Below are 27,976 nucleotides of genomic sequence, written 5' to 3' on the forward strand. Positions count from 1 at the left end.
GGAGAGTCTTGTTGACCGGAGGAGAGAGGATCTGGCCCGCCTGCCCGGGCCGAGCAGGACCCAGGCCAAGCCGGACCCAGGCCAAGCCGGTCCCCGGGGGCAGCTGCCGGGGCGTGAAGTACTTGAGAGTTTCTCAGAGCTCCGAGAGGAGCAGGCACTGTCCCAAAGCGGCCCCGCGGCTGGAAGGGATGAGTTTCAGAGCTCGTGGTCCCCCTCTCACTCAGTGTGGTTAGTGGCAAAGTGGCAAAGACACGAAAGCAAAAGGACTGGGTTTTAACCAGCCGTCCCCAACCGCGGCGGTCCACGGCCGGCTTCTGGGCCTTGGCTCCTGCATCGGGGCTATGGGGGTGCGGGTGCAGGCGTCACAAGGTCATGGAGCCTATGCGAGGTCAATGTGTAAAAGTGCTTTGCAAATTTATAAATCTTGGCATCAATAGAAGGTGGGTCTCTTATCTATTCTTATTATCGTAAGTGAGGTTGTGTTGCTCTTCTGTTTAAAACTCACCCTGGCTCCTCGTTGCCCTTGAGATGAGGACCGCACTCCTCGTCCCAGCCCGGTAGACAGCGTGCAATCTGGCCGCTGCCTGCCGAGGCCGCCTCCTTTAGTGTGACTCCCCGTCCCTTACTGTGCCTGGCCACACCGGCCCTTCGGCCATTCCCAGCACCGGCCAGGCTGCTTCTCTCGGGACGTCAGTACTTCCGGCTCCCTCTGCCCTGCACACGCTCCCCCGAGGGTGTCGCGTGGCTGGATCCTCTCCCTTCGGATCCCGGCTTAAATGTTCCCTCCGCAGAGAGGCCTTTGCTGACCACATGCTCCCCGCCTGGCAGGGCACCTGTCTCTGCCGTCTTCACAGAAACAAACACAGGTCACGATGTTTCAGGGATTCACTTCCTTGTTTCCGGTCTTCTCCTTGTAGGACGCTGGCTTCATGAACGTAAGGATCTTGTCAGTCTCGTTCATTCCCAGGTCGTGTCACGGGACCTGGCACACAGTAGGCGCTCTAAACGACTGTCGAATGAATGAGCGAGTGAATGATTGGCAGGGAGGGTGCCTGACTAGTTTCCCACACGGTCCCTCTCCCTGTGCCCGCTTCTCTCTCTCAGATATGGGGACATGGTGCCCAAGACCATCGCCGGGAAGATCTTTGGCTCCATCTGCTCCCTGAGTGGCGTCCTGGTCATCGCCCTGCCAGTCCCTGTGATCGTCTCCAATTTCAGCCGGATTTACCACCAAAATCAGAGAGCCGATAAACGCAGGGCGCAGAAGGTAAGCCTCGGAGCGGGGGCGGGGCGGGGTGGGGTGCTGCCGTGGAGAGGGGGCTGGCCCCTCACCCTGGCAGCGGTCACGGTCAGGCTGCCAGGCCTGGAGTATCTGAGGGAGTCACTGCACGGCTAGCTCTGGCTTTGGAAGGTAAAGCGGCTTCAGGTCTCTCTCTACCTGCCGGTGCCCTGCCGGCCTCAGCCGGCCGCAAAATGCAACACACCCTCAGTTGTTCGTAAGCTCATCACCTCCCTTTTGGACTCCGCATGCAGGTTCCTTGCCCGGGCTCCCCCTCCGAGACCGAAGCCACCACCACTCAGCAGTGCCCTGGACTCACCCCCTCTCCCAGCCAGCAGCTTTCTGGGGGACGTCATCGCTTTTCTAGACCCTACAATAGCCTCTACAAAACACGGGGACAAAAATAAATTTGCTGAAAAGAAAAACGAATCCTCTGAAAGGAAAACATTGCAAGGCCGTTGAGTTCAGGGACAAAGGGCACAGAAGGCTTCGGTCACCTCGGGCCATCTCAGGGTCAAGGCACAGAACTGCGGCAACCCGTATTGTAACCACTGGCCCTGAGGGAAGCGTTCACTGGCTCCCGTTTCCTCCGCTTAAGGAGGCAGGGCGGCCAAGCACGTCCTCCGGCCTCGGAATGGGGAGAAACGGCAAAAGTTTGGGTGCCGAGGCAGAAGCCGCCTTGCCCGGCTGGTCCCCCGCCTTCCATACGAAACAACTCACCCCCACAGGCGGCCGGCGTTCGCCTGCATTTTCAGGGCGTCTGGCTGGTGAAGACTCTTGGGTCGTGACTTCTACGTGTTCCCCGTCAGGAAAGGGGAGCACAGAGGGGCAGTTTTCGTCCCTCTTCTGATCTGGGCTAAAACACGGTTCCCTTTCAGAGCGTCTCAGCCTCCAGGGGGCATTTCTGGGTACGATGTCCCGAGGGGACCCTGTCGAAAGTGTCGCTTATGGAAGCCTGAGGTTTTGTGTCCCTGTTTTATTTCATTCATTCATTCATTCATTCCGCAGCATTTGCTGAGCACCTACTGTGTGTCAGGCCCTATGCGCTGCAGCTGAGTCACCTTCTCACCACCTGGTCCCTGCTGCTGGCCTTCCACTCACATGGGGAACCCCCAGGTAGCGGGGTCTCTGACATAGCAGAGGAATCCAGAATTTCAGAATAGTGTGCGCTGACTGAGCCAAAGCCACAGCATTCACATAAGCCAGCTCCGAAATGTATACTTTATATGTAATAATACTTAATAATAAATGCATGCGATGTAATCTTATTATAAATGCAGCTGGTTCCCGCTTCCGGCATGTCCCTTCGTGGCCCCCATGCTCACCTCCTCCTCACCCTGTTGTCCTACCTACCCCCCCCCCGCCTGCCTGTGCTGAAATATATTTTGACCAGTCTTGACCTGGGTCTGTTCTGTGGCCCAGCTGCCTGAGATTGACCTCCTGGCTCTGTCCTGTCCTCCCATCCCCTCCAGCACCCAATTTCTACCTCTCCACCCAAGGTCAGGGCGCCTCCGCCCCCGTCCACTGCTGGCCGTTCCAGAAATAGAAGTCTTATCTCTCCTCTGTTCCCGTCAGCTGGCCAACGTGAACAATCTCTGAATTCATTATGCAGTCCTGAAGAAAAGGGCAGTGAGAATCTGGGGTCTCCTTTCCCAGCCAAGGAGCCCGAGCCCCTGAGGGGCCAGGGGTCCTACCACAGCCCCGTCCCCCAGGGCGTTTGGGCTGACACAGGTGCTTGGCCCAGCACCTGTGAGGTTCAAAGGAGCCAAGGCTGCGCCCGCGCCCTCACAACACCTCGTCCTTGTCATTCCCCACGCAGAGCGTGACGGTGGCCACGTCCCCTCCCCATGCTGTGTGGTTAAGTCCGGAGGGAATTGGCTTTCGGGTATTCCTTTCTCTTGCCGCCCCTGAAGATGAGACCCCTCCCTTCTGCCCCCCCTCCGCCCCCCTCCTTTTCCCTCTCCCTTTGAAATCGGAGTAAATGTGGACAGTGCTTTCACCTCTCCTGGACGCTCCTCTCCTCCAGGTCGCTCGTCCAGCTCTGTCTCTCTCACCATTTCACCATGGGCTTCCTGGGGGGGGGGGGGGGGGGGGGGGAGACAGAAAGAAAGCAAGAATTCTGGCTGCTTCTAGCCCTGTGTCCAGTCCGTCACCATGAGGCGAGGAAGGGGGTCCAGGGCGCTTAGTGGGGCGTGGAGAGATGGGGCGGGAAGGAGGTCCACAGAGCTGCTAGTTCCTGGCCCGGTCCACTCTCTCGGGAGCTAAGCAGCCACGAAGGTGAGGAAGCTGCAGCCCACGTGCCTCGCGCGTGAAGTCAGGGTCCAGACGGCCCTCCCTCGCCATGGCTGGTTTACTTGGGGTTGTTATTTGCTTCAGAGACTGTGTGCTCTGAGCCAAGCGGCTTGGAGGTCAGCTGAGGTGGTCTAGCAGAGGACAGAGGGGCGGGAACTTCTGAAGGCGGGTGCTTTGGCCCCCATCTCCAGTTCCGGGTTCTGCTCATCTTCTTTTTATTTTAATGGAAATTTTTATTGGGCTTGTTATAGATTCGCATGCAGTTGTAAGAGCGTCACAGCCAGGGTGCGGACATAGGCACGATCTCCCGGTTCTATTCGTAGTCGTAGTGTGTGTGCGCGCGCTAAGTTTTATACGTTATCACCTCGTCATCACCTCGGCAGGTTCACGTGTCCACCTCCATCACCGCGCCCTTTTACAACCCCGCCCCCACCTTGTCCCTAACCTTTGGCTACCATTTATCTGTGAGCCATTTATAAAGTGTTTTCGTTTCAAAAATGTTGTGTCGATGGACCCATGGCGGTAGGCAGCCTTTGGAGACTGACTCTTTCCACTCCACGTAATTCCTGGAGCTTCGTCCAAGTTGTGTATCGGTCGGTTCTTCCTTCTCGCTGTTGCAGATGTTAAACGCTGCGTGTTTACCCGGCCCCCTGTGGGGCCCATCTGGATGGTCCCGCTTCGGGGTGCTTGTGCGTCAAGCAGCTGTGAACATTCAGGCACAGGTTTTCGTGTGAACCCAAGCGTTCATTTCTGTGGGATAAATGCCCGAGACTGCAATTGCCCGTGTGCTCTTTTGGCTTTTCCGTCTCTCCCTCATCTTCCTCCCCCTGCCTCTCCAGGGCCAAGAGATGCCAATACTCTTGGCCAAAGGGCACCCGCCAGCCAGACAGCTAGGAACTGTGCGATCGTGAAGGGCTTCTGGGGGGCTGACAGACACTTGAGCTCAGACTGTGCCTGGACTGTACATCTTCCATCTAGACCTGTCCTCCAACCCTGAAAGCTCTACCTGTTGAAAATGCAACTTCCTGGGGTTTGGCTCATCAGCTTTAGAAACAGGAGCGGAAACCCAGGGGAGGAGGCCAGGCATGCTGTGGAGGCGGCATTTCGCCCGGAGGCTGGCCGACCGGAGCCAGCGTCTTGCTAGTCCGCCACCTTGCCCTGGATCAGCCACCTCCCTGCATGTCCTCCATCTTCTTGTCTTGGAAAGAGTCTGGGTGATCTCTAAGGTCTCTTTCAACTCTTGTGCTGTACTTATGACCACAGAAGAGTGGGAAGCCGACCAGCCCACAAGAGGACTGAGCCCACTGCGCTGGTTTTATTAATGTGGATTTCTGGCCAACTCTGGGAGACCGTGTTACTTCCCGGGCCATCATAAGCCTCGCTTGAGCACCTGCTCAGTGTAAAGCTCTGTGCTGGGTGCGGAAGATGAAAATAGGCATAAGCCACCTACTCTGGCCCTCGGGAGCCCAAAGCCAAGCCGGGCAGCCTCCCCGAATTTCATATGCTGGGGCCGGTTCTGTAAATACACTGTAAACCTCTTTATCCTGTGTGGGAAATGATTAAACGATACAGTACATTTGATATGACAATCTGTTCCTTTAATAGAGCCCAGGGTAAGATAAGATTAAAAGAAGTGCCACAAAGGAGAACAGGAGAATCTTTCATCCCTAGAAAGTAATGAAGACGGACCCCAGACAGGAGCAAGGTCTGGCTCAAAGCAGTGCAATCAAATTATATAAGGCTGTAATGAGCTTGACACAATTGGATTTCTGTATGCAGCTCTCAACACCCAGCACTCACCCAAAGCAATAACAGCCACGTCCCCCAATGACAAGGAACTTGCTCGAGTGTCGATATCTAGCTGAGGGCGTGGCTGGGGCAGGGACCCCAGGGAGAACGGCCTGACCTAAATGCCCTGGACCTGAATGAACGTTCTCTGCTCAGAGGAGAATGATAGGGCGTACTGACCATCCTTTCTCTCCCAGCTCCCCTTTCCTCTGTCCATCTAGAGGCGCTCTCTTCCTCAGACTTACAGGCAGATCTTCCAGGTTCAAGTCCTAGCCTCTTCCTCGTATTTAGAAGCCAGGGAAGGGAGCCAAATTGTCCCCACAGGGACGTGCTGTCCACAAGGGGACTTCCCAGGAAACAAGTACTCAACACTTGTTGGAGGGGACTCTTCCTCATGTTGGGGACACTTGGAGGGGACACATCCTCATGTTGGGGAGCAGGCGACAAGAAATAGAAATTGCTGCAATCCTCCAAGGACTCTTCTGCTCAGAGGCCTTGCGCGTGGGCTTTCCCAGAGGCAGGGGGGTCTCCTCTGTCCCAGGATGGGTCTGTGAGCTCCCGTGGGCTCTCTGCTCCCAGCGGCAGGGGCCTGGGGCTGGGCCCAGGTCTTTAAGAGCCCACACTTCCGGCCGCATTCTTTTAAACCAGCAGGAACCCCTCCGCCGGTCCCGTCTCCCTCTCTCCCAAAGGCTTCTTCCTCTTGGGCCTCACTCTGTGGTCGTGCTGCTGTCATGAAGACACCGACTGTGGCTGTCAGGCAGCAGGGCAGCCTGCGCTCACGTGAGAGGGGGGTCTGCATTGCAATACAGGAGGCCTTCCTGGAGGAGGCCTGCTGAAGGCTTCCAGGTGGGAGCCGGGAGTTTCAAGCCCAGGTGGTGTATGGAAATGTGTTCCATCCTCCCCTCTCTCACACCCACGCAGGGCCACCTTGTCACACCCACAGGGCACCTACACTCACCCCCACGGACATGGATGACACGACATGCATATATTGACACACCTGTGCTTGAATCCACCCCCAAAGACATGCTATTGTAAATTCATTTATTAACTTAAAAACTACTAGGCACTGGGGATGATGCCTAAGTGAGCAAGACAAAAAGTCCTGCCCTCATGGATTTTACGTTCTGGTGGTGGAGACAGACAGTATATTAGCGTAAGTGTATAAAACCTATACCACCTTAGTAGTAAAGGCTAAGGGAAAAATAGAAAGCAGAGAGAGTTAAGTATCGAGGGTCACACACGCACGCTCCTTGCTTTTCTCATAATTAACCGATATTTGGGCACCTGCTGTACGCAGGGAAGTGCCCTGGACCCTCAGGGAGAATCGGGAGAGCTGTGACCCACGCTCCTTGAAAGAGCTCCCTGCCTAGTTAGAGATGAGAAATACGGCAACGTGATGCTGAGCAGATGAAGGTCATGAAACGTCTGGAAGGAGGGAGGACTTTGGCGAGTGCTATTTCTCCTGCCAGGATGCCACCCGGCTGGAGAGATGAATGGGAAGCCCAGGAACTCTGCCGGTGACCGAGTGGCACAAGGCGGGTACACAGCATCTCAGGCCCCGTCCCAGGGTTTATAAGCAGAGGTGGGCGGGGCTGGGAGCGAGCAGCTTCCCCCCCTGCGTCTGACATCACCTGCGAGCCCAGCCTCTCTGGGAGAGCCCACTGGCATCGACTTTCCCAGGCTTGCTGTCTTTAGGCCTCACTCTTTGATTTTTCTCTGCCAATCGCAGAAGGCCCGCCTTGCCAGGATCCGCGTGGCCAAAACCGGCAGCTCCAATGCCTACCTGCACAGCAAACGCAACGGGCTCCTCAACGAGGCTCTGGAGCTGATGGTAGGCACCCAGGGGACCTGGGCTGGGGAGGTGGAGGGCGAGGGGGCCTTGCTTTCTCTTCCCGGGGCCCCAGCACTCTCACCCCGAAGCCCTAGTCTGAACCCTGAGAACAACATGTTTCTAAACTTTCCCCAGGTAGCAGCCCCCCTCACATTCCTCTCCCGTGGGTTTGTCAAACCAGCTTTAGATCAAGGGCCCCCAGCCCAAAGGTCGGCATGTTCCATGTTAACCCTAAAATTTGATTCACCCCTTCCGTGGAGAAGTGACAGGGATGGAGAGAGGAAGAGCCACCAGCTCCATGCTCAGTCTCTCTTCTTTTCTCACTAGGGCACCCCGGAGGAGGGGCACATGGGCAAGGCCACGTCACTCATCGAGAGCCAGCACCACCACCTGCTGCACTGCCTGGAGAAAACCACTGTGAGTCCCGGCCCGTCGCCGCCTCCTCTCTCAACCCTGGCCCTGGCCCCTTTCCGATGACCAGGCTCACACAGTGAGAACTCTGCCCACACCCCCATCCTGGGCCCGGATTCAGAAGTCAAAGTCTGTCCCGTTCAGATCCGAAAAGTGGTGACAAGGTCTCTATCAACCCTCAGGAGGGGTACCAGCGTAGGGAGGCCAGCTCTGTCCCGCAGCAGCACAAAGGAGGCCGTCGCCCCCAGCCTTTCCACGCCCCCCTACGCTAGTCCCTATTTCTTGGTGACCGAGGGCTAAAGGCTCTACCAGTTTCTCGGTTCCAACGGGCATCACTCTTCAACACTAGGGCTGAATTTATACCAGAGTGCTGCAGGACAGTAAAGAACGCCGATTTTCGTCCTATCCCTGGGGCTAGGCTGATGCCATTCGTGGGTCCCTTTGCTCTGTACATTCCTCTTTAAAGAGCAGACAGTGAGTGAAGGGGGCAGTGCATATATTTCGCTTGCCGGGGATTTTATGATGACCCCTTCCTCTTAGTCACCTGCCGTGCCCAGGGAGTTCGGATCCTGACAGGCTCGTTGTTAAAACAGTCGTGGCTTAGGGCGTCACCGTCGGAATGAGGAATGATGCCTGTGCCTCCGTGGCCGAAAGGAACGGCAGTGGGGCCGACCCGGACCCTTGGCGCCAAGTGTTGGGGAGAGCAGGGGGAGAGGAGCCATCAGGGGGGACGACCAATGAGAGACAAAGTAAAACCTTGTTTCATTCTAGAACCTTCCTCCCCAAAGAGCCTGTAGGGAGGGCTCAGCACACGGAGGAAGAACTTTCTCATTCTTAACGTTCCACATCCGGGCCTCCCAGATGTGTGAGGGGGGGTCAGATGTCAGAGCCACATGTGAGCATGCAGGAGCTCAGCTGTCGAACCCAGTGAGGACTTCCAGAACGGGAAGGGACTCTGAAAACCCTAGTCTCCAGGCTTATCGAGTATCTCTTAGTGTCAGGGACTGTATGTACACATCTCGAATTTCTCTCCAAGACTCAGAGCTTGCCAAAGGGATAGGCCTGGACCCAACTGCCCGTTCCAAGTTGCATGTGCCGGGTGGAATGTGTTCACTGAAGAATACGGGTGGAAATACCGGGGTCCGAAGGGCTGGAATGTTGGCACTGAGAAACGAGATCCGGGGATCGGGGGCTGGAATGCTGGATCCGAGGGGAGAATGTCGGATTGTGGGGATGGGACATTGGGGCAAAAGAGCTGGAATGCTGGGTTTCAGGGGAGGAATGTGGGGCTAGAGGCAGCAGAATGCTGGGCGGGACGGGATGAATGTTGGTTCTGAGCGGGGTGACGTTGGGGCGGGGGGTGGGGGGGTGGAATGCTGGGGCAGCACGGGGCGGCGGGGAATGCGGGGCGCCGGGGCTGGAATGTTGGGCGCGGCGGGTGGAATGCTGGGATTGAGAGACTGAATGTCAAACTGAGCTTGGGAATGCCGGAATGTACAATCAATGGTGTTTTTATCTCCTGTTGGCATGTTGTCCTGTAGGGGTTGTCCTATCTTGTGGATGATCCCCTGTTGTCTGTACGAACCTCCACCATCAAGGTATAACTTTTAAAACTTCAATTGATGTTTTCTCCCTCTGATTCCTCTGAGTCTGTGGATCCTCCTCTTTTCACCCCCTGGTCTGGTTCTCTGCATGTGCTGTTGATTCTTCTGGGGCTCGTCTTCCCACTGCCGTCACACCCGTCACCAGCCCAGGCTCCTAGTTATTGTGCCGAACGACCCACCCGCCTTTTCGATTCCCTCTTTGACCTCCCCGGGGGCCTGGAGGGGCGGAGCAGGGCGCCGACTTCGGTCTCCTGTGAGGGTCCACGCGCCACATCTGTGGCCCGTCGGAGCCACCTCCCGGCTCCCTGGGGCCTCCTGGGATCGGCCGTCAGGGCTGGTCTCCCTCTGAACTCTATTCTCACACGACTTCTCTTCAGACTTTCTCCGCACCCCGGCAGCCTCGGTCAGACCACTAATGCCACAGATTTTTAGTCGCCTTGGCCATACGGCCATTTTTAAGTTCTCTCGAGTTACGCCCCACTCTGTCCTGTAAGCATTCCCTTCCCACGCTTACACTTGACTTAAGGAATCCTAGGCCTCCAGGTATCCGTATCCCATTATCATGTAAAAAAATAATAATAATAATAAATCATAACCCTGACAATTTGACCCTATTAGCCTTTAAGAGCAAAGCCCTCCCAATTCTGTGAACAGTCCAGTGTCTTTAAAAGCTTATGTCTCACGCTTACCCAAGATTCATAAGTATCTCACCCGTTAAGTCCAGCAAAGGCAACGTAGCAGAACCACTGCCATAGCAGTGACCCCTCGTCTGCCACTGGGGGGATCCTGCGCAAAGCCTGAAGAGTAAGTAGTCTTTGCTTCCAGCTCTTATGATGCCACTAAATCCCTTTGTGACCTCTGTGTCCCTACAGCTCAAAGCTGTAGCTGGAGTGCACGTCACCTCCTGACTGAACGACTCCAGTCCCCGCCTTTCGGCGCGAGGGCCAGGGCTGCCCATAGAGCTCTCTTCCCTTCTTCATCTGATGTCTGAGGGACGTCACTCCTCCTGGATGCCTGTCTGGGCTCCGGGCAGCTGGGAGCCCGTCTCTCACGGCCAGAACAGAGCCAGGCAGCCATACAGAGTGCGGGGGGCTCCTCCCCCAGCCCCCGTCTCCTCCCACACCTTTGCTTTCTGCTTCCCACAGAACCACGAGTTCATAGACGAGCAGATGTTTGAGCAGAACTGCATGGAAAGTTCGATGCAGAACTACCCGTCCACGAGAAGTCCGTCGCTGTCCAGCCACCCCGGCCTCACGACCACCTGCTGCTCCCGCCGCAGTAAGAAGACCACACACCTGCCCAACTCCAACCTGCCGGCCACTCGCCTGCGCAGCATGCAGGAGCTCAGCACCATCCACATCCAGGGCAGCGAGCAGCCGTCCCTCACCACCAGGTGGGTGGCTTCCCTCCCCATCACCCCGAAGGCTGGGGTCAGGGCATTCACGGAATCGAAGGATCTCAGCTTTAGGAGAGAGCCAAGAGTCCTCTAGCACTGTGAGCCCCTCCGCCTCCCAACCTCCCCACCTTCCTTCTCCTCCTCGCAAGTTAACCCAAACGCCCTCGTGTGCTTTGGAGGGTACTGCAGCAGGCTTAGGCCCAATGTGGGGTTACATACCAGGAAAAAATAACTTAAAAAAAAAAAAAAAGAAAAAAAAAGAAAATGACCTATCCCAGTGCAAAGAATAGGCCATTTTCTCAAGGAAATAATTTTCACAATTGTGTTAGACATGGCTTATCCTAGGCAGATTTTGAGTCATAGACTGAATTTTCCCTCCTTTCTCTGATTATATTTACGCCGCTTCCCACTGCCTCCAGTGAGTTGCGAGGAATTCGGGGAAAGCAAAAGTCAAATGCCACGAATGACAGGTGAACAATCCACCGGAGGGAAAGACATATACTCTGACTCCCAAAGCCCCAACATCCACGACTTTGCAATTGTTGGCAGTTTAGGAATAATAATCAGGATAGATCATCACAGGCTGATTACCTAACGGCCGACAGAGGGACACCCAGAGCACCTCCTGGCTACTCTGAGCTGGGAACGTAGGGCATCGAGGAAGCTGTGGGCAGGAGGAGCCGTCATCAACTCACGCTTTCTTTATCCCAGTCGCTCCAGCCTTAATTTGAAAGCAGACGACGGACTGAGACCAAACTGCAAAGCCTCCCAGATCACCACAGCCATCATCAGCATCCCCACCCCCCCAGCGCTCACCCCTGAGGGGGAAAGTCGGCCGCCCCCTGCCAGCCCGGGTCCCAACACGAACATTCCTTCCATAGCCAGCAACGTCGTCAAGGTCTCCGCCTTGTAAAGCCACTGGACAGAGGGCCAGTGCAGGTAGTGGGAGTCGAGGGGGCTGGCATGTTGGTGGGGGGCCGCTGGCACCACTCCCTCCCCCTTCCCCCACTCTCTCTGCCTGCCCTGTTGTACCCCTAGCACTGAAACTCGTGCCTGGAAGGAAGAAGAGGCAGCAAAGGGCCCCCCCGAGGTTCGCTGCTACTAGCTCGGACATAGCCCTGTGAGCCTGGCCCTCACTGGGGCCAGGAAGGGAGGGTGGGCGGGGCAGGAGCCAACGGAGGGGGGAGAAGCTGCGAGCCAGGACAGGGCCTGGAGGGGGCGGGGCCGCAGACCAAATAACGGTGGTTTCCGGAGACCCCAGCGAGGAAAATACAAGACCAGGAGCAGCACAGAGGCCAGAGTCATCACATGCGAAACAGGAAGAAAATATAACACTGTGTATTTAAGCACCTTTTCGAGGCTCTTAATGGATAATATTTATTCATGGGAAAAGGTGGAAAAGAAAAACACCAACGGATTTTTGTGAGACGTTCTATCTCCATGGACCCAAAACCTTTGAACCAAAACAATGCATTTTGTGAAGGTCGTTTTTTTTTTTTTTTTTTTCCTCCTTTTATAGCAAAGCTTTTAGGCTACGAAGTCAGTCATTGCTGAGTTCTCTCTCCACTGCCCCAGGTGGTGAGGTCGAGTGAGTCTGGGCCCCCAACGCCCAGCCGACCTGCGCAGAGCTGCCAGGTGACCACACAGCACCCTTGACCCTCTGTCTGTCCCTGTCTCCTTTGTCTCTGTACCCCTCCGCTTCACGCCCTGTGTACGGCCATCTGTCTCCACGTGGGCCCCGATATCCTATGACTTGTTAGCGAAGTCTCCTCCGCTGGCAGGACCTGTGGCCGTGTGCCCGGATCGCACTTCCGTGAATGCCGTTATGGAAGAGAAAGGAGCGAAGCCGAAAGGAATGTCGAGGGGTGAGGGGGGTCCGCCTCGTGAAACGGAGCGCCGCCCTTGTGGTCGAAACCACCGGTGTTTGCAGTTTCCATTTCTGGGTTAGAAAGGGAATGACCCGAGGTACCACACTGGGATCTGGGAAAAGGGAACAGCCAACTCTTGGTGTGTGCCAGTGGGGAGAGGACAGAAGGCCCAGGGCTCGCCTGTGGCACCTCGCTGCATGCCCTCCTTCCGGAGCCCACCACGAAGCCCATCCAGAGCTGTGCCAAGGGGCCCCATGAGCAGCCTCCTGCAGGGGGCAGTGGTGTGGGGACCAGGCTTCTGACTTATCTCTCGCCTGAGGCAACTCCCACACGGAGGCTGCAGAAGGTTAAGGTCGAGAGCCTCCAGAAGGATACACCGAAGTGTGAAAGAGATTCTAGATGGTTCTTACCTGGTCTGAAAGACGCCTTGAGATCTGAAGCACCTTCAGGCCTGATGTTTCTGAAGATAAGTGAGATGGGGAGAACTTATCACCTCCCTGCAAGGGAGGGTGTGAATATCACTTCTGGGAACCTGGACAGCATTTCTGTCCGAGAGGCTTGCACCTTGGTGGGGCTGGAAAAAGCATTTCTAGAATCCTCCATCCATTTTCACTGCTTATAACAGAGCAGGAGGGCCCCAGGGTTAGCGACAAGCCCCTTCCCGCCCTCCCCCACCCCAGCTACCCTACGGCAATCTCTCTGGCCCAGCCTCTGATACGGGAGCACCTCGTCCATTCTCCAGCTTAGCGGTCAGATGTTTAACTGCAGGCCAAGAGTTCCTCTGCCCACCACGGCCATCTAGACGAGTTTCACTAGCCGGGAACATGAACACACCTTCCATGGGCCTCCCTAGGGCCACAGCTCTATTGACCCCATAGAAGGGGAAAGACAGAGGGCTGCGAGGTGGCACGTAGCCAGGAGGCGGGCGGCGGGCAGGGGAGGGGAGCCTCCTGCCTTTGTCTCCTATGCTGTCCTCACTGACCACCGATCGAGTCCCGTCTCTGGGTCTGGCCTCACAGGTTCCCCCCTAATGTGAGAATGGGGTGGTTCTGGCCCTGAGCTTGCTGTCTAAGGAGACAGAAAGGCTTTCCAACCACAGACAAAGATGTTCGCACACATACCCACAACCTAAACACACCTGAGAAAAAACACCTAAGTCCATTTACTTCATACACACATGTCATTGGAGAAGGCAGAAGGCTGGGCCGGACTCCAGCCAGAGGGCAGGCAAAGGACTAGGAAAGGGACTTTTCTTTTGAAAGAAGAGGTAGCAGAGTAGAGTTAGGAATGTCTGAGCAGGTTTACATCATAAGAACCCAGCGGGGTAACTGCCCTATTCAGGCCATCGCCGGCTGGACCAGCGACCACGGGCTGGACCAGTGACCGATCCAACCCAAGGTCTGTGTGACAGTGTACCAAAGAGGCGGAGTGGTTCCCATGAAAATTAACCAACACATTTTAATGATCACATGCCAAAGGATTTCCATTTTCTGACAGTTTCCTTTCTAAACCCCACTTTATGCCAGCTCCTAAAATACCGTTAGACCACCCCTGCGTCAACCTCCCCCAGCATAGCCTCAGCCAAGGATGCGAGCCCCGGCTCACCCCCGGTCCCTGGTCCAAGAGACGTCGACCCAGGAAAGTGGCTCATCCACACAGCAGCCGACAGCCAGAGCTGGTTGTAAGGACACAGAAGGGCAGCAGGTCTAACTCCTGGGCCAGTGGCTGAAGAGCCAGGACACTGGGGCTTTCTGGGGCAGTGGCTCTTGAGCCTTCATAGTTGATGAATCACTTCAGCACAACGGAAGATCCCCCCAAACTACCTATCCCATTCCATCCCACTCAGCTTTAGGGAGAGTTAAAGGAAAACTAAGGTCTCCATTCACATGAATGGAAACTTAGAAAATACAGTATTAAGAGTATATCAGAACTAAAAGATATTAAAGTCTCTCTCTAATAGTTTATGGTATAGAAAGCTGAGGCCCAGAGAAATTAAGTGACTTGCTCAAGGTCATGCAGTCATTTAAAAACAGCTGGGACCAGAACACAAGTCCCTTGGCGATTAGCCTGATGCTTTTTCCACTACACCATCGCCTCTCAGAGGGATAGTGCTTCAGAGACCATGTATGGATGCGGTGACTAGAGACGCAGTCTAATGTAAATGCCAACACTACCTGGGCACAGCCCAGAAAGCCACCTGACTGTACAAATACAAACCATACTTTGGGAACCACCATTCCCTGGGGAGCACCAGCCACGGGCTGCCAAATCTATCAAAAATAAGTGAACAGTCAGGTTTTTCAGTTAAACGCTCTCTTCTCAACGAAGAGAGAACTAAGACATTTCAAAGCATACCTTTTCTAGTCCTTCTGACCCTTACAACCTCTGACAGTCGTGGGTCAAGTTAACTAAATCCCTGATTCACAGAGAGGAGCGCAGGCAAGAAGCTGAATGACTTATCCAAGGTCACATGGCAGGACTGTGATCGCAATCCAGAGCTTAGACAGCCTGTCCTGAGGAGTTTTCCTCCGTGTCATGTTGCATTACTCTGAGGCGTGCTTATATTTTTAATGCCTGGATGTCAAGGGTGGTGACTAAGGGTGAGGAAGCGTTCTATTCAGAAGCATCCTGAGCCAGGACCTCCAGAAGCAAACACTGTACTATTTCTCCCTCATCCATTTTCGTAGCTAGTGTCAAGCTCAGGACTAACTGCATAGAATCCTGTACAAAAGACCAGATGTTCTCAATGACAGCTGAACACATTACAATCACACAGGAGCATATATAATAAGGCCAATAAGTAAAGTGAAATTCAGAAAAACAAAGTATTTGGACAGAAATTAAAGTGGACAGTTAATGTTGATCTATGATGAATGAAAGTCAGCTCATGGATATACTGTGGACTTTACCATTTTCAAACTGACCCCTACAGTTCATGATCTCGTCACTTATTTGTTAGAATACAGGCAGGGAAAGTGTATGTTGAAACATGTACCTAGATTTTTTTCTTTTTAATTTTGCAGAGGTAGTGGTCGAAATTGAGCTAAACTTATAGATTGAGGTTACTGGTGAATTCTAGTGGTCCAGACTCCCTCACTTCACCTACCAGGTACCTACAAGGCAGAAAGATCCCAACGCTGAGATCTTAGATTACTACGGCAATATTACTTTCCCTTCTAGTTGGCATGGTAACCATGACAAATAGGAACCTGAAAGACTTATTTTCCTTAATGTCCTCATGAAATCTCATCATCTGCAAAGCTTTAAAACAACTGGATGAAGGAAAGATATTGTTATGACCAGTGACCCTTGGAACTCAAAGAGCGTCATGAAGGTACCATTAGAACTAAGAGAAAGAGGCTATCAGCTAAAGAAAGCCTTAAAGGGGTTCCTTCTGAGTCTTGTTTTCTATTCGGAATGTTCTGTTTTTCACATCGAGTGTGGGAATGACATTTATATTAGCAGGTTACTTACCTACACTGGACGGTGTCACTCTAACCAGTGCGAGGCACTGACCCAAGTCCTGGGGGGGCTCCTTGGACCAATAGACTATTTTACAAACCTGGGAGGGGGGAGGGATGGTATATTTTTGATAATCAGACATTCCAATGTAATGTTTTCCTTAGCGGTCACCCCCCCCACCCCCACCCCGTAAATGTTATCGTGAAAAACATCAAGTATGTTTTCTATTTTCGTATAATAAATGGGCTTTGCTTACAACATCACAATGGCAAAGAAGAAATACTGTACAAAACTGCAGGAAGATAAACGTGAAAACTTTCTATGGAAAAACAAAATCTTGAGTTTCCTGTCGTCCTTTGAAACCGTAGTGCATATGTTAAAATGTATATCATTTACAGTACTGAGTCATGTGCCACCGCTGTACCTGATGTATCCAATCTGGATTAAACAAACTATGTGCCACAAACCCTGAAATGTTTACGAATGTTTATTTTAATGCCAATTCTCCCGCTTTACACTAGAAAGTAAGAGTGATCTGAACAGAGGGGCTTTCTGTTTTGCTAGAGAAAACCTCCGAATCTCAGAAGGGTGCGTAACAGTCTAATCTTCTCTTTCCGGCCCTCCCTCAACGCCAGCGACCGCTCGGTGACATCCCTGAATGTCCCTCGGTGACATTCCGCCTGCCTGCATGCTTTAGTCACCGATGTTCACTAACAGGGAGAGCATCTGATTGCATTTGTCAACAGCTCTATTTTGAGGCCCAACCCCTGTATTATCGAAGGAAAATCTCCCTTCTTGATTACTACAGGTTCTGCTGAGAATAACCAACTCCATCTAAACCACGGCCCCAAACTAAAAAGAAAACTCAAAATTAGATGCTGTATAGGGTATAGCAGAAAGCTTGGGAATCCGGTGATGGAGGCTCCAGTTTAAGTTCTATCACTTACTTATATGACTTTGAGTCGTTAGTTTTTCTCTTGGCTTCAGTCTGATTACTCATCTTAAAAATTGCAGCAATTGGATTAGATCATCTTGAAGATAAGCTGTAACCTTAATAACTGTCTTAGGTAGTGAGAGCAACAGGCGTTTTCGTATGTCACTGTATGTGGCAACGACCATGGGAATCCTTTTAATGTCCCACAACCACCAGATCCCAATTAATGAAACCATAGAAATGGAACATTAAGGCAAATGCACGGTGCCCGAAGCCCTAGAAGTTGGCTGTGAAATAAATGCATCTCGATCGCTGGTGCTCGTACCCGTATCACCCACTAGGTGTCACTACAGATCTGTAGCACAAATGTCTTGGCGAAAAGTAACTGGAAACCAGATGTGCTTTGAGCAATATTTGCTTTTTCATTAAAAAACACAAAATGTTCACTGGGACATATGTGCTTCTTCACAGAGGCACAAAATAAGAAACATACCCTGCCAAAACGAGAGGATAACCTTGTGGTGATATTCCAATGTCAGCTATGACTATCAAAAAAATTACTTTTTAAGATTAACACAGGTTTATTTTACATGTAGGGAAGGGAAAAAACTCTAAAACTTCAAACTACTCCCTTGTCTCATATGAGCTGATCCACAAGTATTATAATTCAATTATATTTAATATTCGGGGGCTGACGTTTACTTTTAAACCACGTTTTTAAAAGGTTGGTAAGCATTACTGTAATCCTTAAGTTACTTTAGAAAATATTAAATTACCAAAATCATAATTCGTATTCTAGTTCTAAGTCAAAATTATGCAAAGCAGCAGGTTTCCCAGAGATTTCTCTGCATGTTACTACCACTAGCCTATTAAGTTCAACTTGAACAATTGTCGTGAAGTAGTGATTTAGTATTTTAGAATGCAGGCATTTAACCCACTCACACTAGCCATTACCTGAACTTATAAAGACATATTGTATTCATAAAATAGCCTTTTCTGTAGCCAGAAAGTGTTTCCTCTTATTAGCAATATAGTAATTAAATCTTAGAACTACTGTGAGAGACCCTAAAAACTCTTCTAGTGCAACTCCCTCCTTTTGTTGATGAGAACACTGGCTCTTTAGAAGTGGCTGGTACAAGGCAAAAAGAGGCAGCCGCCGTCTCAACCAGGACGGATGCTCTTTCCACTGCAGCACAAAGCACTCTCGCGTGAATTTACCCCAAACCCCTCTAGGGTCCTTAACGGATCATAGGGACATGCACCTAGACTGACAACCCCGAAGAGAAAAGGCTCTTCCACACAGAGAGCAGCCGACTCCTCTCACCACCACTGTAACGGCATCCCTTAGTCACGAAAATAACAGCTGAAATTTTCCTAGCAAATGCTTATGGAAAAATGAAGCAATTAGTATTTTCATGTTGTGCATATGCTCACCTCTAGCTTATTTTTCTATTAAAAAAAAAAAAAGCAAACATAAAATATGACAAACCTAAAGAGTGAATCCAATTAATTTCAAGACTAATGGGTAGGTAACCTCATTTCTAATTAAGATGCAGCAGTATCCTAATTAAGATCTCCTAGCAATACAAACTGTGAACTTGGCTATATTGTGGGGGAAAGGGGAGAAAAAGAGGTATATTCAATTATACAGAAATGACAAGATTTTATTTAAATGTGTAATTAAAGTCTCTACTTCTTAGTAACACACTGGACCTAATTATGGATTTGCTATTTAGTGTTAATTAATTCATTCTAATTTGGCAATACATGTACGGTACTGGTACATATAAGTAAAGCCTACCCCTGCCCAACCCAAATGACAGGAATCCAAGCTAAACCGAAGTTCAGGACTGTGTCATGTGACTGTTAGACAGTAAATGACAATGGCTGTGGATGCTTGCTGACAGTCCTGAGGGAAAATGATTATACTGCCTAGACAGATATGTACACAGGAAAGAACTTTCCTTTTAAAAAGTGTATATATGTCTCCATACGTAAGAGGTACTCTCACCACAAATACAGCTCACAGAAAGTTTGGAGAAGCAAATGTGTCATCATAAAAGGACTGCCACAAAGGAGGAATGTGTAACTTTCAATTATATTTTTCTAAATCATAATTTATAGATGTACCATCTCAGGAAAATGACTGTTTTCTTTGGATCCTAGCATTAGAGGTAAAAACTGGGAAAATTTTATAGAAGACACAAGATTAGGACACACCGTGGGAAGAATTTGAACAGAATGAGTTCCAGCTTCCAGCAGTGCGGGGCAGTTAACCACAGACGAACCCGGGGAGCTCTATGAACCCCTTGAAATTACATACACAATTCTTGTTTATAGACTGAGAAATTTTCTGGGACTATCTATCGCTTTCATCAGATTCATAAAAGGATCTAAAATCTAATAAAGATTATGAGTTGCTTCTCTTTCTGAGAAAGAAAAATAAGACAGCCACCAATGGTCCTCAGCTATTTAATGTGCTATGAAGGTGTGGGCAGCTTTCATAATCTTAAAGACAAAAAACACTCAAAAAATGAACAATGTCAACACTTTTGGCTAAGTTTGTATTTTTCCTGGTAACAAATAGTTTTACTGAAAACAAAGAGTGCCAAATCAAGTACCTTTGGTAAAGTCTGAAGCAATGTTTACTTCTCCTTACTAAACCTAAAAGGGGATTTTCTGACCTACCATATTAAAAATTCCTACAGGAACATACCTCTATGGAAATGCAGCCCAAGCCTTTTGTAAAGAACTCCCCGGCATAAACTAACATTTTTCAAATCACAACTGTTTTTATTTTTTAAAGTAAGCAATGGTATAAGTTTTTTCAAACGTTTCTTTTTAGAATGGCTTATAGAAAATGGCACCCTGGGACCTTTAGCTCTATGTCCCTCAAAATTCATCAAGAATCTGATTGATAAAATTTATTTTAAAAAGGTAATATACCTGACATAAATCAAAGGTCAAAACAATCTGAAAGAGAGATGGATCCCAGCAGAAAGCCTTAACACTTCAAGTTCCTCAAAAATGCCACTATATGCCATTCTACTATAGGTCGAGGGGGATGGCTATCCAAAGGTATCGCTCATTGATACTTCCGGACAGTCTGAAGTGTAACCTCTAGTCACTGGTTACCACGCATCATTTCCTGTAGATAAATGGTATTCATGTGATAGGCCACCATCCAACTTGGATGCCTCTGAGCATTCCAATAATATGACTGAGAAGCGGCAGTATAGTATTCCTGCCAGGCCCTGTAGTAAGCTCTCCAGTACTCCTCATAATCCTGATAGGTACCAGGAAAACTGAGATGTGTTTCCCTGTGGTGGTCGTACCAACCATCCTCCTGGGGTTCCGTCTGCCATCGATAGGAGGACCGCCTAGGAAGGGCTCTCCGGCTCTGCTTGGCTCTCTGGTTCATCCCCTCTTTATGCCTTGCCTTTACTTGGATGTCAGGTGATTCTCGATACTCTATGTTAGGAGTGTCACTGCCATTCAGAGGTGGTTCCAAAGGGGTGTGGCCATCCACAGGGGTAGATTCCGAGTCTTTCAGCTGGGTATCAGAAGAGGCTTCCACGTATGACTTATTTCCCTTGCTCTGGGAAGAAGTCCTTGAGCTGTAAGAATCGCTGTCACTCTCCGAGTCTCCAGACTGGCTACTACTGGCCAAAACCTGCGCTCTCTCTTCAGTAATTCGATCCCTCACAAAACCGTTCTGAGGGTGCACGGTCTGATCCCCAGGGCCCGTGTAGTGCCTGATGATTTCCACAGGTTTCTCTAACCCCTCTTTAACATAGTGTTCATAGTCCTCTACCAGTTCTGCCAAAGTCAAAGTGCATGGTAGATGGATCTTAAAGGAAGACAGACAGGGAATCTTGGGGAGAGACACAGGTGCTTCTTCTTTGCCCTGGTGCTGACTGTTGTTAGCGTTTTCTACAGGGGTCTGAACGGAAGTCTTCGTTTGCTCTTCTAGCTGTGTGGCACAGCCCAGTGCTTTGGGTGACACTGTCTTTTCTACAATTCCACACTCCGAGTGGCTTTTCACAGGCAGCTTTTGTTTGGTATTACTTTTTGATTTGACTGATAGCGCAGACACAGAAGTATTTCGAGATGAAGCCAAGTGGTTACCGTGAGCTTTCTGACTTTGGGAGGGTCTCTCTATTTTTTGAATTTGTTTTTTTAGGGGCTTGGCAGGTATGCTCACTAAGCCGTGCGTATGCGCGGCAGCTCGACCTTCCACATCCCAGTCAGAACATTCTTCCATCAGACCAGGAGGAATGGGATCTACAGAGAGGGAATAAAACAATATTAAAATTCTCAAGCTACCTTCGACCAGCATTTTCTGAATAATTTCATAAAATAAATATTTTGTAAATCAAGACATAAGCTTGGAGAAAGTTAATCTGCAGAAAGATCATAAAATGAGTTATTACAAAGACAGAACTATTAGAATCCACAGGACTCCCAGACCTGTGTTTAATCTAACTTTATAAAAATCGTTAAAGGAGTTACAACATAAATTGGTAAAAAATTGTTATATTTATTCAATCACCATGTATCTCATATTCTAGGCCATGTATACACTATAAGTATACATTTATGAATATGTATATATACATGTACATATACATATATAGTAATGTGCATATATTAACATATATAGCAAATAAACCACATTTCCACACAAGTTTTTTAGGGTTTTTTGTTTTCAAGAGGTCATTACTAGTTTCAAAAACACATTGTTTCCAAGATGGCAATTTAAAACAGCAGCTTGACAAATGATTCATTAAAATCAAAAGAAAATACTTCAAAAATTACAAAATACTGTTCAAATTAAAGATACTATGCCTTCCCCATAGTGACAAAGGATAATATAGCAAGAATTACCTTCACAGTGACAAAAAAGGTACAATACCCCCTTTTAAAAAGAATAAAATTAAATTGCAAGGCTACAAACTAAAAAATGGAGCTAACACGGTAGAAAACAATTTTTCATTTTTCATGTGCCATAGTTAGCTTGCAATCTTCTCCCTGCTACTTATTAGCTACAAGAGCTTAAGGCAAATTACTTAACCTCTCCACGCCTCAGTATACTCATCTACAAAATGTAGATAATAATAGCATATACCTCATAGGACTGTGGTGAGAATTAAATGAGTTGACATACGGAAAGACCATGGAATAGTACCTGACACATATGCATTGTGTGTTAACTATTATTTCTATTAGGCCTTTATCATTACATTAGTCTGATAGCAAAATGAAACAGGTAAAATATACCTGGTAAAGGCAGAAGGTTGACATTACATTTCTGGGCAATTTTTATCATCATATTTTCTTCTTCTCCCCGGCAACAGTAAGTCACTGTCAGTCCCAAAGTACCTAAAGCACAGAGGAAATGTCAAGTAGTAGATCATTTTTATATAAACAAAACTCCAAGTCTACCTGTCACATTACTGATTCCTCCACTTAAAGTAAACACCCAAACTTTTCTTTTTACCAAAACGGCCAGCTCTGCCAATCCGATGCATATATGTCTCCCAATCCAATGGTACATCCAGATTCACAACCAGATTCACCTTCTCGGCATCAATCCCACGGGAAGTCTTGAATTTAAAAAAAAGAGAGAGAAACTGTCTGTCTGTATTATTAACTGCAGCGTGGTACCAATGTACACTATCTTATTCTAGTATAACCAAGAACCAGATTAAAAACAGGAGGGTGTTTAGGAGGAAGGGGGATATTTAGGAGCAAAGGAACAGGGAATCCATTTCTAATGACTAATTTCAAGAATACAGATGGAATCCGAAAGACATTTTTATGAAAGCATATTCCCTAGCACTGGAAAGACAATTATCTTCTGGTATGCTTGTCAGACACGCCCCATGAAACAACAGATGAAATCTGTACATCTGATAACAGAACATATGTTAAGAGCGTTAGTCACCCAAACTGAAGGGGCAATTTACCAAATCCGTGGAAATGAGGACTCTGCAATGAAACTGCTTTAGTTTAGCCATAGCGTCAAGACGCTGATTCTGATTCATGTTGCCTAAAAAAGCCGGAAAAGAAAGTCATATAAAAACGAGCTAATACACATTTATCAAATCCACAAAAAGCAGAACTCCCAGTCTTTAAAAATATGCCAAAGTTAATACTGTTCTTATATGCAAATCTAGGTTAAGACCTAGAGTCAAAAACTTTTAAAACAGAGATAGGCAATCGACTTGAAATTAGTTAGGCAATCCACCAGAAGTTCAAAAATCAATTTTAAATAGTGACTAGGCTATGCCTGCAGATATAACTATATCTGCAAAGTTACATATGAAATATAACAACCACCAGGTCTACATGATTTGCAACATACTACTCACAGGGCACTAAATCAACCACCCCAGGCCATCCCCCCTGGGACCTTCCCCTTTCTGGAACACCACCTCGGGTGTTACGTCAAGAAGCAGAATATTTGTCTATTCAAAAGACAAAACAAACTTTGTTTTACAAAATTATTAAGTTCTCGTTTTCTAATTATTAAATACCAAGTTACTTCTTAAAAAACGGGAATATTGATGTATCAAATCCCAATGAAAAATAAACCTGAAATGTCCTCTGAAGACTCAGCACAACCTCACTCACAAGACAATTCATAAAGCGATACTTCTTCCTCTTGACTTGGGTGAGGCCTCAAGTCAGAATACTAAACAAAGATTAAAGAGATGAACTTACCTGAAATGCACTCTGCAGGAAAGCCTTTCGAAGAAAGAATGTCAGCCAGATGTTGTGCTCTAAAAACACACAGAGGGTTATAATTTCACAAATACTGATCCGCACCTACGCTATTTCACAAGTTCCCCAGATGACCCTTTAAGGTACATTACCTGCTGTGCAAATTAGAAAAGACTAAGGCTTGATTAAATGGAATCCTGCTGAACAGTTCCTGTAAATGCTGAGCCTTTTCCTCAAAAATCTTATGAGCCAAAGGGTACGAACTGACAACTTTGTAATACTGCTTCAAACCTACAAAGAAGTCAAGAGTCTTCTGTTAATAGCAAATATAAAAGCTATAGGCAACTAGGCCAGGGAAAGCTCCAGAAAATCATGAACAAACCAGTAATGTTAAGTGTCCAATATCTGTACACACCTATGAGACTTGGGTCACTGGAATTTAGTCTTACAAAAGTGGGATCTCTCATGTACTTTGTCAAAGCATTAGCCAAAAATTCAGGATAAGTTGCTGATACTGCCAACATCTGTTTACTGGCAGGCAAGGAAGAATAAATCCAACTGCAAAAAAGAAGAAAAACACATGCCATGGAGACTAATCAGACAGAAGTCATTATCTTGAAAAGCTAAAGACAGATACTTTGGGCACCATTTTAATAGTCAGTTAGTTATTTTTCTTACTTTATTTGTTCCTGGAAGCTGCCTTCTTCTAATAGCTTATCTGCTTCATCCAGAATGAAGAGACGTATACTGCCTGGGTTCAAGTAGTCAAGTTCTATCAGTTGTTTAATTCTGCCTAAATTTTTTTAAAAATTGAAATATTTATGATGCATGATATTTACGCATGTCTCAGCCAATGTTGTCACTCTACTTACTCAAAGGTTGTACTGCTGACTTTCCCGACCCAACCCTCATTGTGCATTTACGCACTAAACCACAAATTAAAAATCTTGAATTCCGATCTTGCCTAAATCCATTATTTTCCCTCATATTTCATCACCAATAAGTATGGAAAATAAACACTACTATCAAAAGACCTGAATGCTAAGGCACTGGATGCTAGATTAATTCCAAGTGATTCATAACTGATTAATAAAGTGGCAAAGAACAATCTCAATCCATGGCTTAGAATGGCTTCCTGATAGTCATCTGCTTCATCCTCTTCTCAGAAACCTATCCCATACGTGTTCTTAAACATCTTTAGAAAAAAAGAGTTCACAAATGCTGTTGGTAATCCAGTCACGTGTCTATCTCTCACTAGTCGAAGGCTCTTCATTTCTAATCCTCAAAATAATTATTGTAGTTATCCAAAGATTCCCATATTATTGTTACAGTAAAAGTGTTCAGTTCCTAAAAGCCCCATTTACGAACAAGCATTTGCTATCTTACCAGGAGATCCAACAGCAATATGACACTTTTTAAGTCTGGTTTTGTCTTGTGATAATGGAGTCCCTCCAATAAAGACATGACACTCTAAGCCTTCCATTTTTATTCCAATGGCTGTGATAACGGAATGTATCTGTACAGCAATTTCTCTTGTAGGAGCCAAGATCAAAATCTACAAAAATGTAAAATATATCTTTGAGTCATTGGAATAAATACATGTGATTGGCACATTCATTATACAATAAACTATTTTTCCTTTAAATGATCACTTTAAATGAGGTTTTATGGACAAGGGAAATTATTCATTTATTCACGTATTCATTCGACAAACAATAAATAAAAACCTAGGTAACATATGCGTTTCTGTGGAGTCAACAGTTAACAGTACAAAGTCCTTGCTCTCATGGCACTTTTATTCTTGAATGATAAGAAGACATACAATAAACAAGCATATACAAATAATGGCAGGTTAATGAAAAGTGCTATGAAGAAAAATCAAACAGGAAAAAGAGAAAGAAGCGACAAAAGGAGTCATTTAAATGGGGTGATCAAGGAAGGCCCCTCTGAGGAGGTAACAGCTGAGTGGACACCCACATGTACATGACAGAGTAGAGCGTGCTGTGTGACGCTTGGGAAGTGCTTTCGGGAAGCAAGAGCAGCAAATGCAAGGGCCTTAGGAGAGCAGTGCGCTTGGTGTGTTTGAGGAACAGCAAGGAGGCCCCTGTGGCTGGACAGAATTACGGGGAACGTAAAGATCAAAGATCTAACTCCAGGGACGAAGTCACGGCAGGCCTTGGGCATCACAATGAGAACATTACAAAAAACCGTTGGCAGAGAAGGTGAAACTACGTGGTCTCAACTATGAAAAGAAAAAATTCCTTAAAACTTCTTTCCTGGCACTTCTTTATTTTTCCGAATTATCCCAGTTTTCAAAAATGAATATGTATTACTTTGATAAGAAAAGATCTTACATTAAAAAATGCCAATTTTATTTATGAAACTTATTCGGGGGCTTGGCCTTTCACCTGTTGCCAAATTTTCAGAAGCCAAAATCTCAAATATATCTCAATGCACAAGTAGAATAGCCCAAGTCTTTGGGAAATAGAAGGATTTCCTATGGCAGCGGTTCCCAATCTTTTTGGCATCAGGGACTGGTGCTCCATGTGAATCTAATGCTTGATGATATGAGGTGGCGCTGAGGTGGTGATGCTAGCGCTGGGGAGCAGCTGCAAATACAGATGAAGCTTCACTCGCTAGCCTGCCGCTCACCTCCTACTGTGCAGCCCAGTTCCTAACAAGCCATGGACTGGTACCAGTCTGCAGTCCACGAGTTGGGGACCCCTGTCCTATGGCATCTGGATTTAAAAACCACTGTTGAAAAAACAGCATCAGATATACATGACTGAGAACCTGAAATACAGTCTGTCGTAATTACTGAACCACAAAGTACGACTCTGAGGATCATATCTGATTCATCTTTGTATCCCCAATGCCTGAAATAATGTTTATACCTAAATCTTTGTTGAAGAAATGATCTCCAAACCCAAATCTCCTGTTAGTCTGAGTAAGGCCATCTTAGATCTACTCTATGAGATCTAAGTGCTTCTAGGTACTCTCGATGAGAACCTAGAAGACAGGAGGTCAATGATACACTCAGAGGGCTACAAGAACCACCTGCAGTTACCAGCAACAGCCAGAGCACTACACTACCACATGACCACGAATCAGGCCAAATGCTAAATCTCACCGCAGTCTAATCGGTAAGTAAAAAAGAACATCTGTATTCTCAAATGACAAAATTGACACAAACAGGACACACATTCTATTCAAGATGCATTAATAATAGGAAAACTCCGAGCTTCTAACACTAATAATGCATCGTTGGTCGCCATCCAGGCAATCACCACTCAATGTCTACTTTTGTACTTTTTATATGGCTTAACTTAATCATTCATCAAATGCCCATCTACCTCTGAGGAGCTACTAGTATTTCATCAGTGTGTGCTAAAATTCACATAACACCTCCTCCTCTGGGTCCTCTGACCTTAACTCACCTGGGTACTTAAGTTTTCAAGAATGAGAGAGTCCAAAGCAATGGTGGAGAATACGCAAGTTTTCCCAGTGCCAGACTTAGCTTGAACAATTAAATCTGAAAAAGAAAAAATATACATATCACTAGCCAGTACTGACTGTGAACGCTTAGGTACCAGATATGAATCACTGAGCTAGAAGGGTCTCCAGAAATCACCTAAGTTGACACCTTCGTTTTTAGTTAACTCTCAAAAACGCATGGCCATATCCAGGAACGTGCCTCTTCCCTGAACCTCTACTGCTTATCTTCTCAAACTCGGAACCACTTATCTGTGTGCAAAGAGCCTTAACTATCTTCAACCTCAATACTGAGCCTCTGTTTTACAAAAAGAGGAAAGTGAGGCTCGAACGCGTGCAGCGCCTCCCCCCAGGCGGAGCCCCGCACTGGCGGCCGCACTGGGGCTCTTCCCGGGCCACGCCGCCGCCGCTCCTCGACACCCCGCCTCGGCCTCTCCATAGCCCCGGCCCTCACCGAGCCCGCAGCGCCCCAGCGGGATGGCCTTGAGCTGCACCGGCGAGGGCCGCTCGAAGCCGGCTGCCCGTAGCCCCTCCAGCACCGGCCGGGACAACAGCAGCGACTCGAAGTCCGCGGGCTCGGCCAGCAGCACGTCCCCCGTGCGGGTCCGCGGGCCGCTGACGTCGTGAGCCGTCCGCAGGCTCCGCGCCGGCCTGGGGGTGGGCTCCGGGGCCGAGACCTGTGCGGCGACATGCTCCAAGGACGTAGCAGTCTCCGCGCTCCCCAAAGATGCTGGGGCTTCAAACTCCGCCGCCATGGTAGCCGCGCAGCTAGATCTCGCGGTACTTGAGGCGGGGCGCGGAGCCTGAGAACGAGAAGAGGGAAAACTTTATTAGCACCCTTCTCGCGAAGACACTGACAAGCTTGGTGGGGAGGGACGGAAGTCGGAGGC

At 48.5% G+C, this 27,976-nt stretch overlaps 2 protein-coding genes across 6 annotated transcripts in view; one reads left to right on the top strand and one right to left on the bottom strand.

Annotated features, from left to right (window-relative positions):
- KCND3 (potassium voltage-gated channel subfamily D member 3) overlaps nt 1-11,729 on the top strand; it is a 184,079-nt gene extending 172,350 nt beyond the window's left edge. For 4 of the 5 annotated variants that reach the window (XM_016124307.2, XM_016124306.2, XM_016124309.2 and 1 more), the window contains exons 3-8: nt 1,105-1,267; nt 7,092-7,193; nt 7,521-7,610; nt 9,146-9,202; nt 10,354-10,601; nt 11,316-11,729. In XM_016124307.2, coding sequence (XP_015979793.1) covers nt 1,105-1,267; nt 7,092-7,193; nt 7,521-7,610; nt 9,146-9,202; nt 10,354-10,601; nt 11,316-11,517 — 862 coding nt within the window. In that variant the 3' untranslated portion in view covers nt 11,518-11,729. The remainder of the gene's footprint in view (nt 1-1,104; nt 1,268-7,091; nt 7,194-7,520; nt 7,611-9,145; nt 9,203-10,353; nt 10,602-11,315) is intronic. The other variant, XM_016124310.2, reaches the window with a different exon arrangement.
- Nucleotides 11,730-19,326: 7,597 nt separating this feature from the next.
- On the bottom strand, nt 19,327-27,876 carry DDX20 (DEAD-box helicase 20). The gene is made up of 11 exons (XM_016124410.2): nt 27,541-27,876; nt 27,032-27,126; nt 24,981-25,149; nt 24,273-24,387; nt 24,010-24,152; nt 23,747-23,885; nt 23,595-23,653; nt 22,838-22,920; nt 22,369-22,474; nt 22,149-22,250; nt 19,327-21,152 (listed from the first exon to the last, which is right to left on the bottom strand). The coding sequence occupies exons 1-11, from the start codon at nt 27,839-27,841 to the stop codon at nt 19,993-19,995; spliced, it is 2,472 nt and encodes an 823-aa protein (XP_015979896.2). The 5' UTR covers nt 27,842-27,876; the 3' UTR covers nt 19,327-19,992.
- Between the last annotated feature and the right edge of the window lie 100 nt (nt 27,877-27,976).

Source organism: Rousettus aegyptiacus, unplaced genomic scaffold, assembly GCF_014176215.1.
Source record: "Rousettus aegyptiacus isolate mRouAeg1 unplaced genomic scaffold, mRouAeg1.p scaffold_m13_p_17, whole genome shotgun sequence".
Lineage (NCBI taxonomy): Eukaryota > Metazoa > Chordata > Mammalia > Chiroptera > Pteropodidae > Rousettus > Rousettus aegyptiacus.

Coding starts and splice junctions, on each gene's coding strand:
- DDX20 (XM_016124410.2), bottom strand. CDS start 27,841: ATGGCGGCGGAGTTTGAAGCCCCAGCATCTTTGGGGAGCGCGGAGACT. Junction 24,388..24,980: donor TATTGCTGTTGGATCTCCTG/GTAAGATAGCAA, acceptor AAAAAAATTTAG/GCAGAATTAAACAACTGATA. Junction 21,153..22,148: donor CAACCTTCTGCCTTTACCAG/GTATATTTTACC, acceptor CCCTCTCTGTAG/ATCCCATTCCTCCTGGTCTG.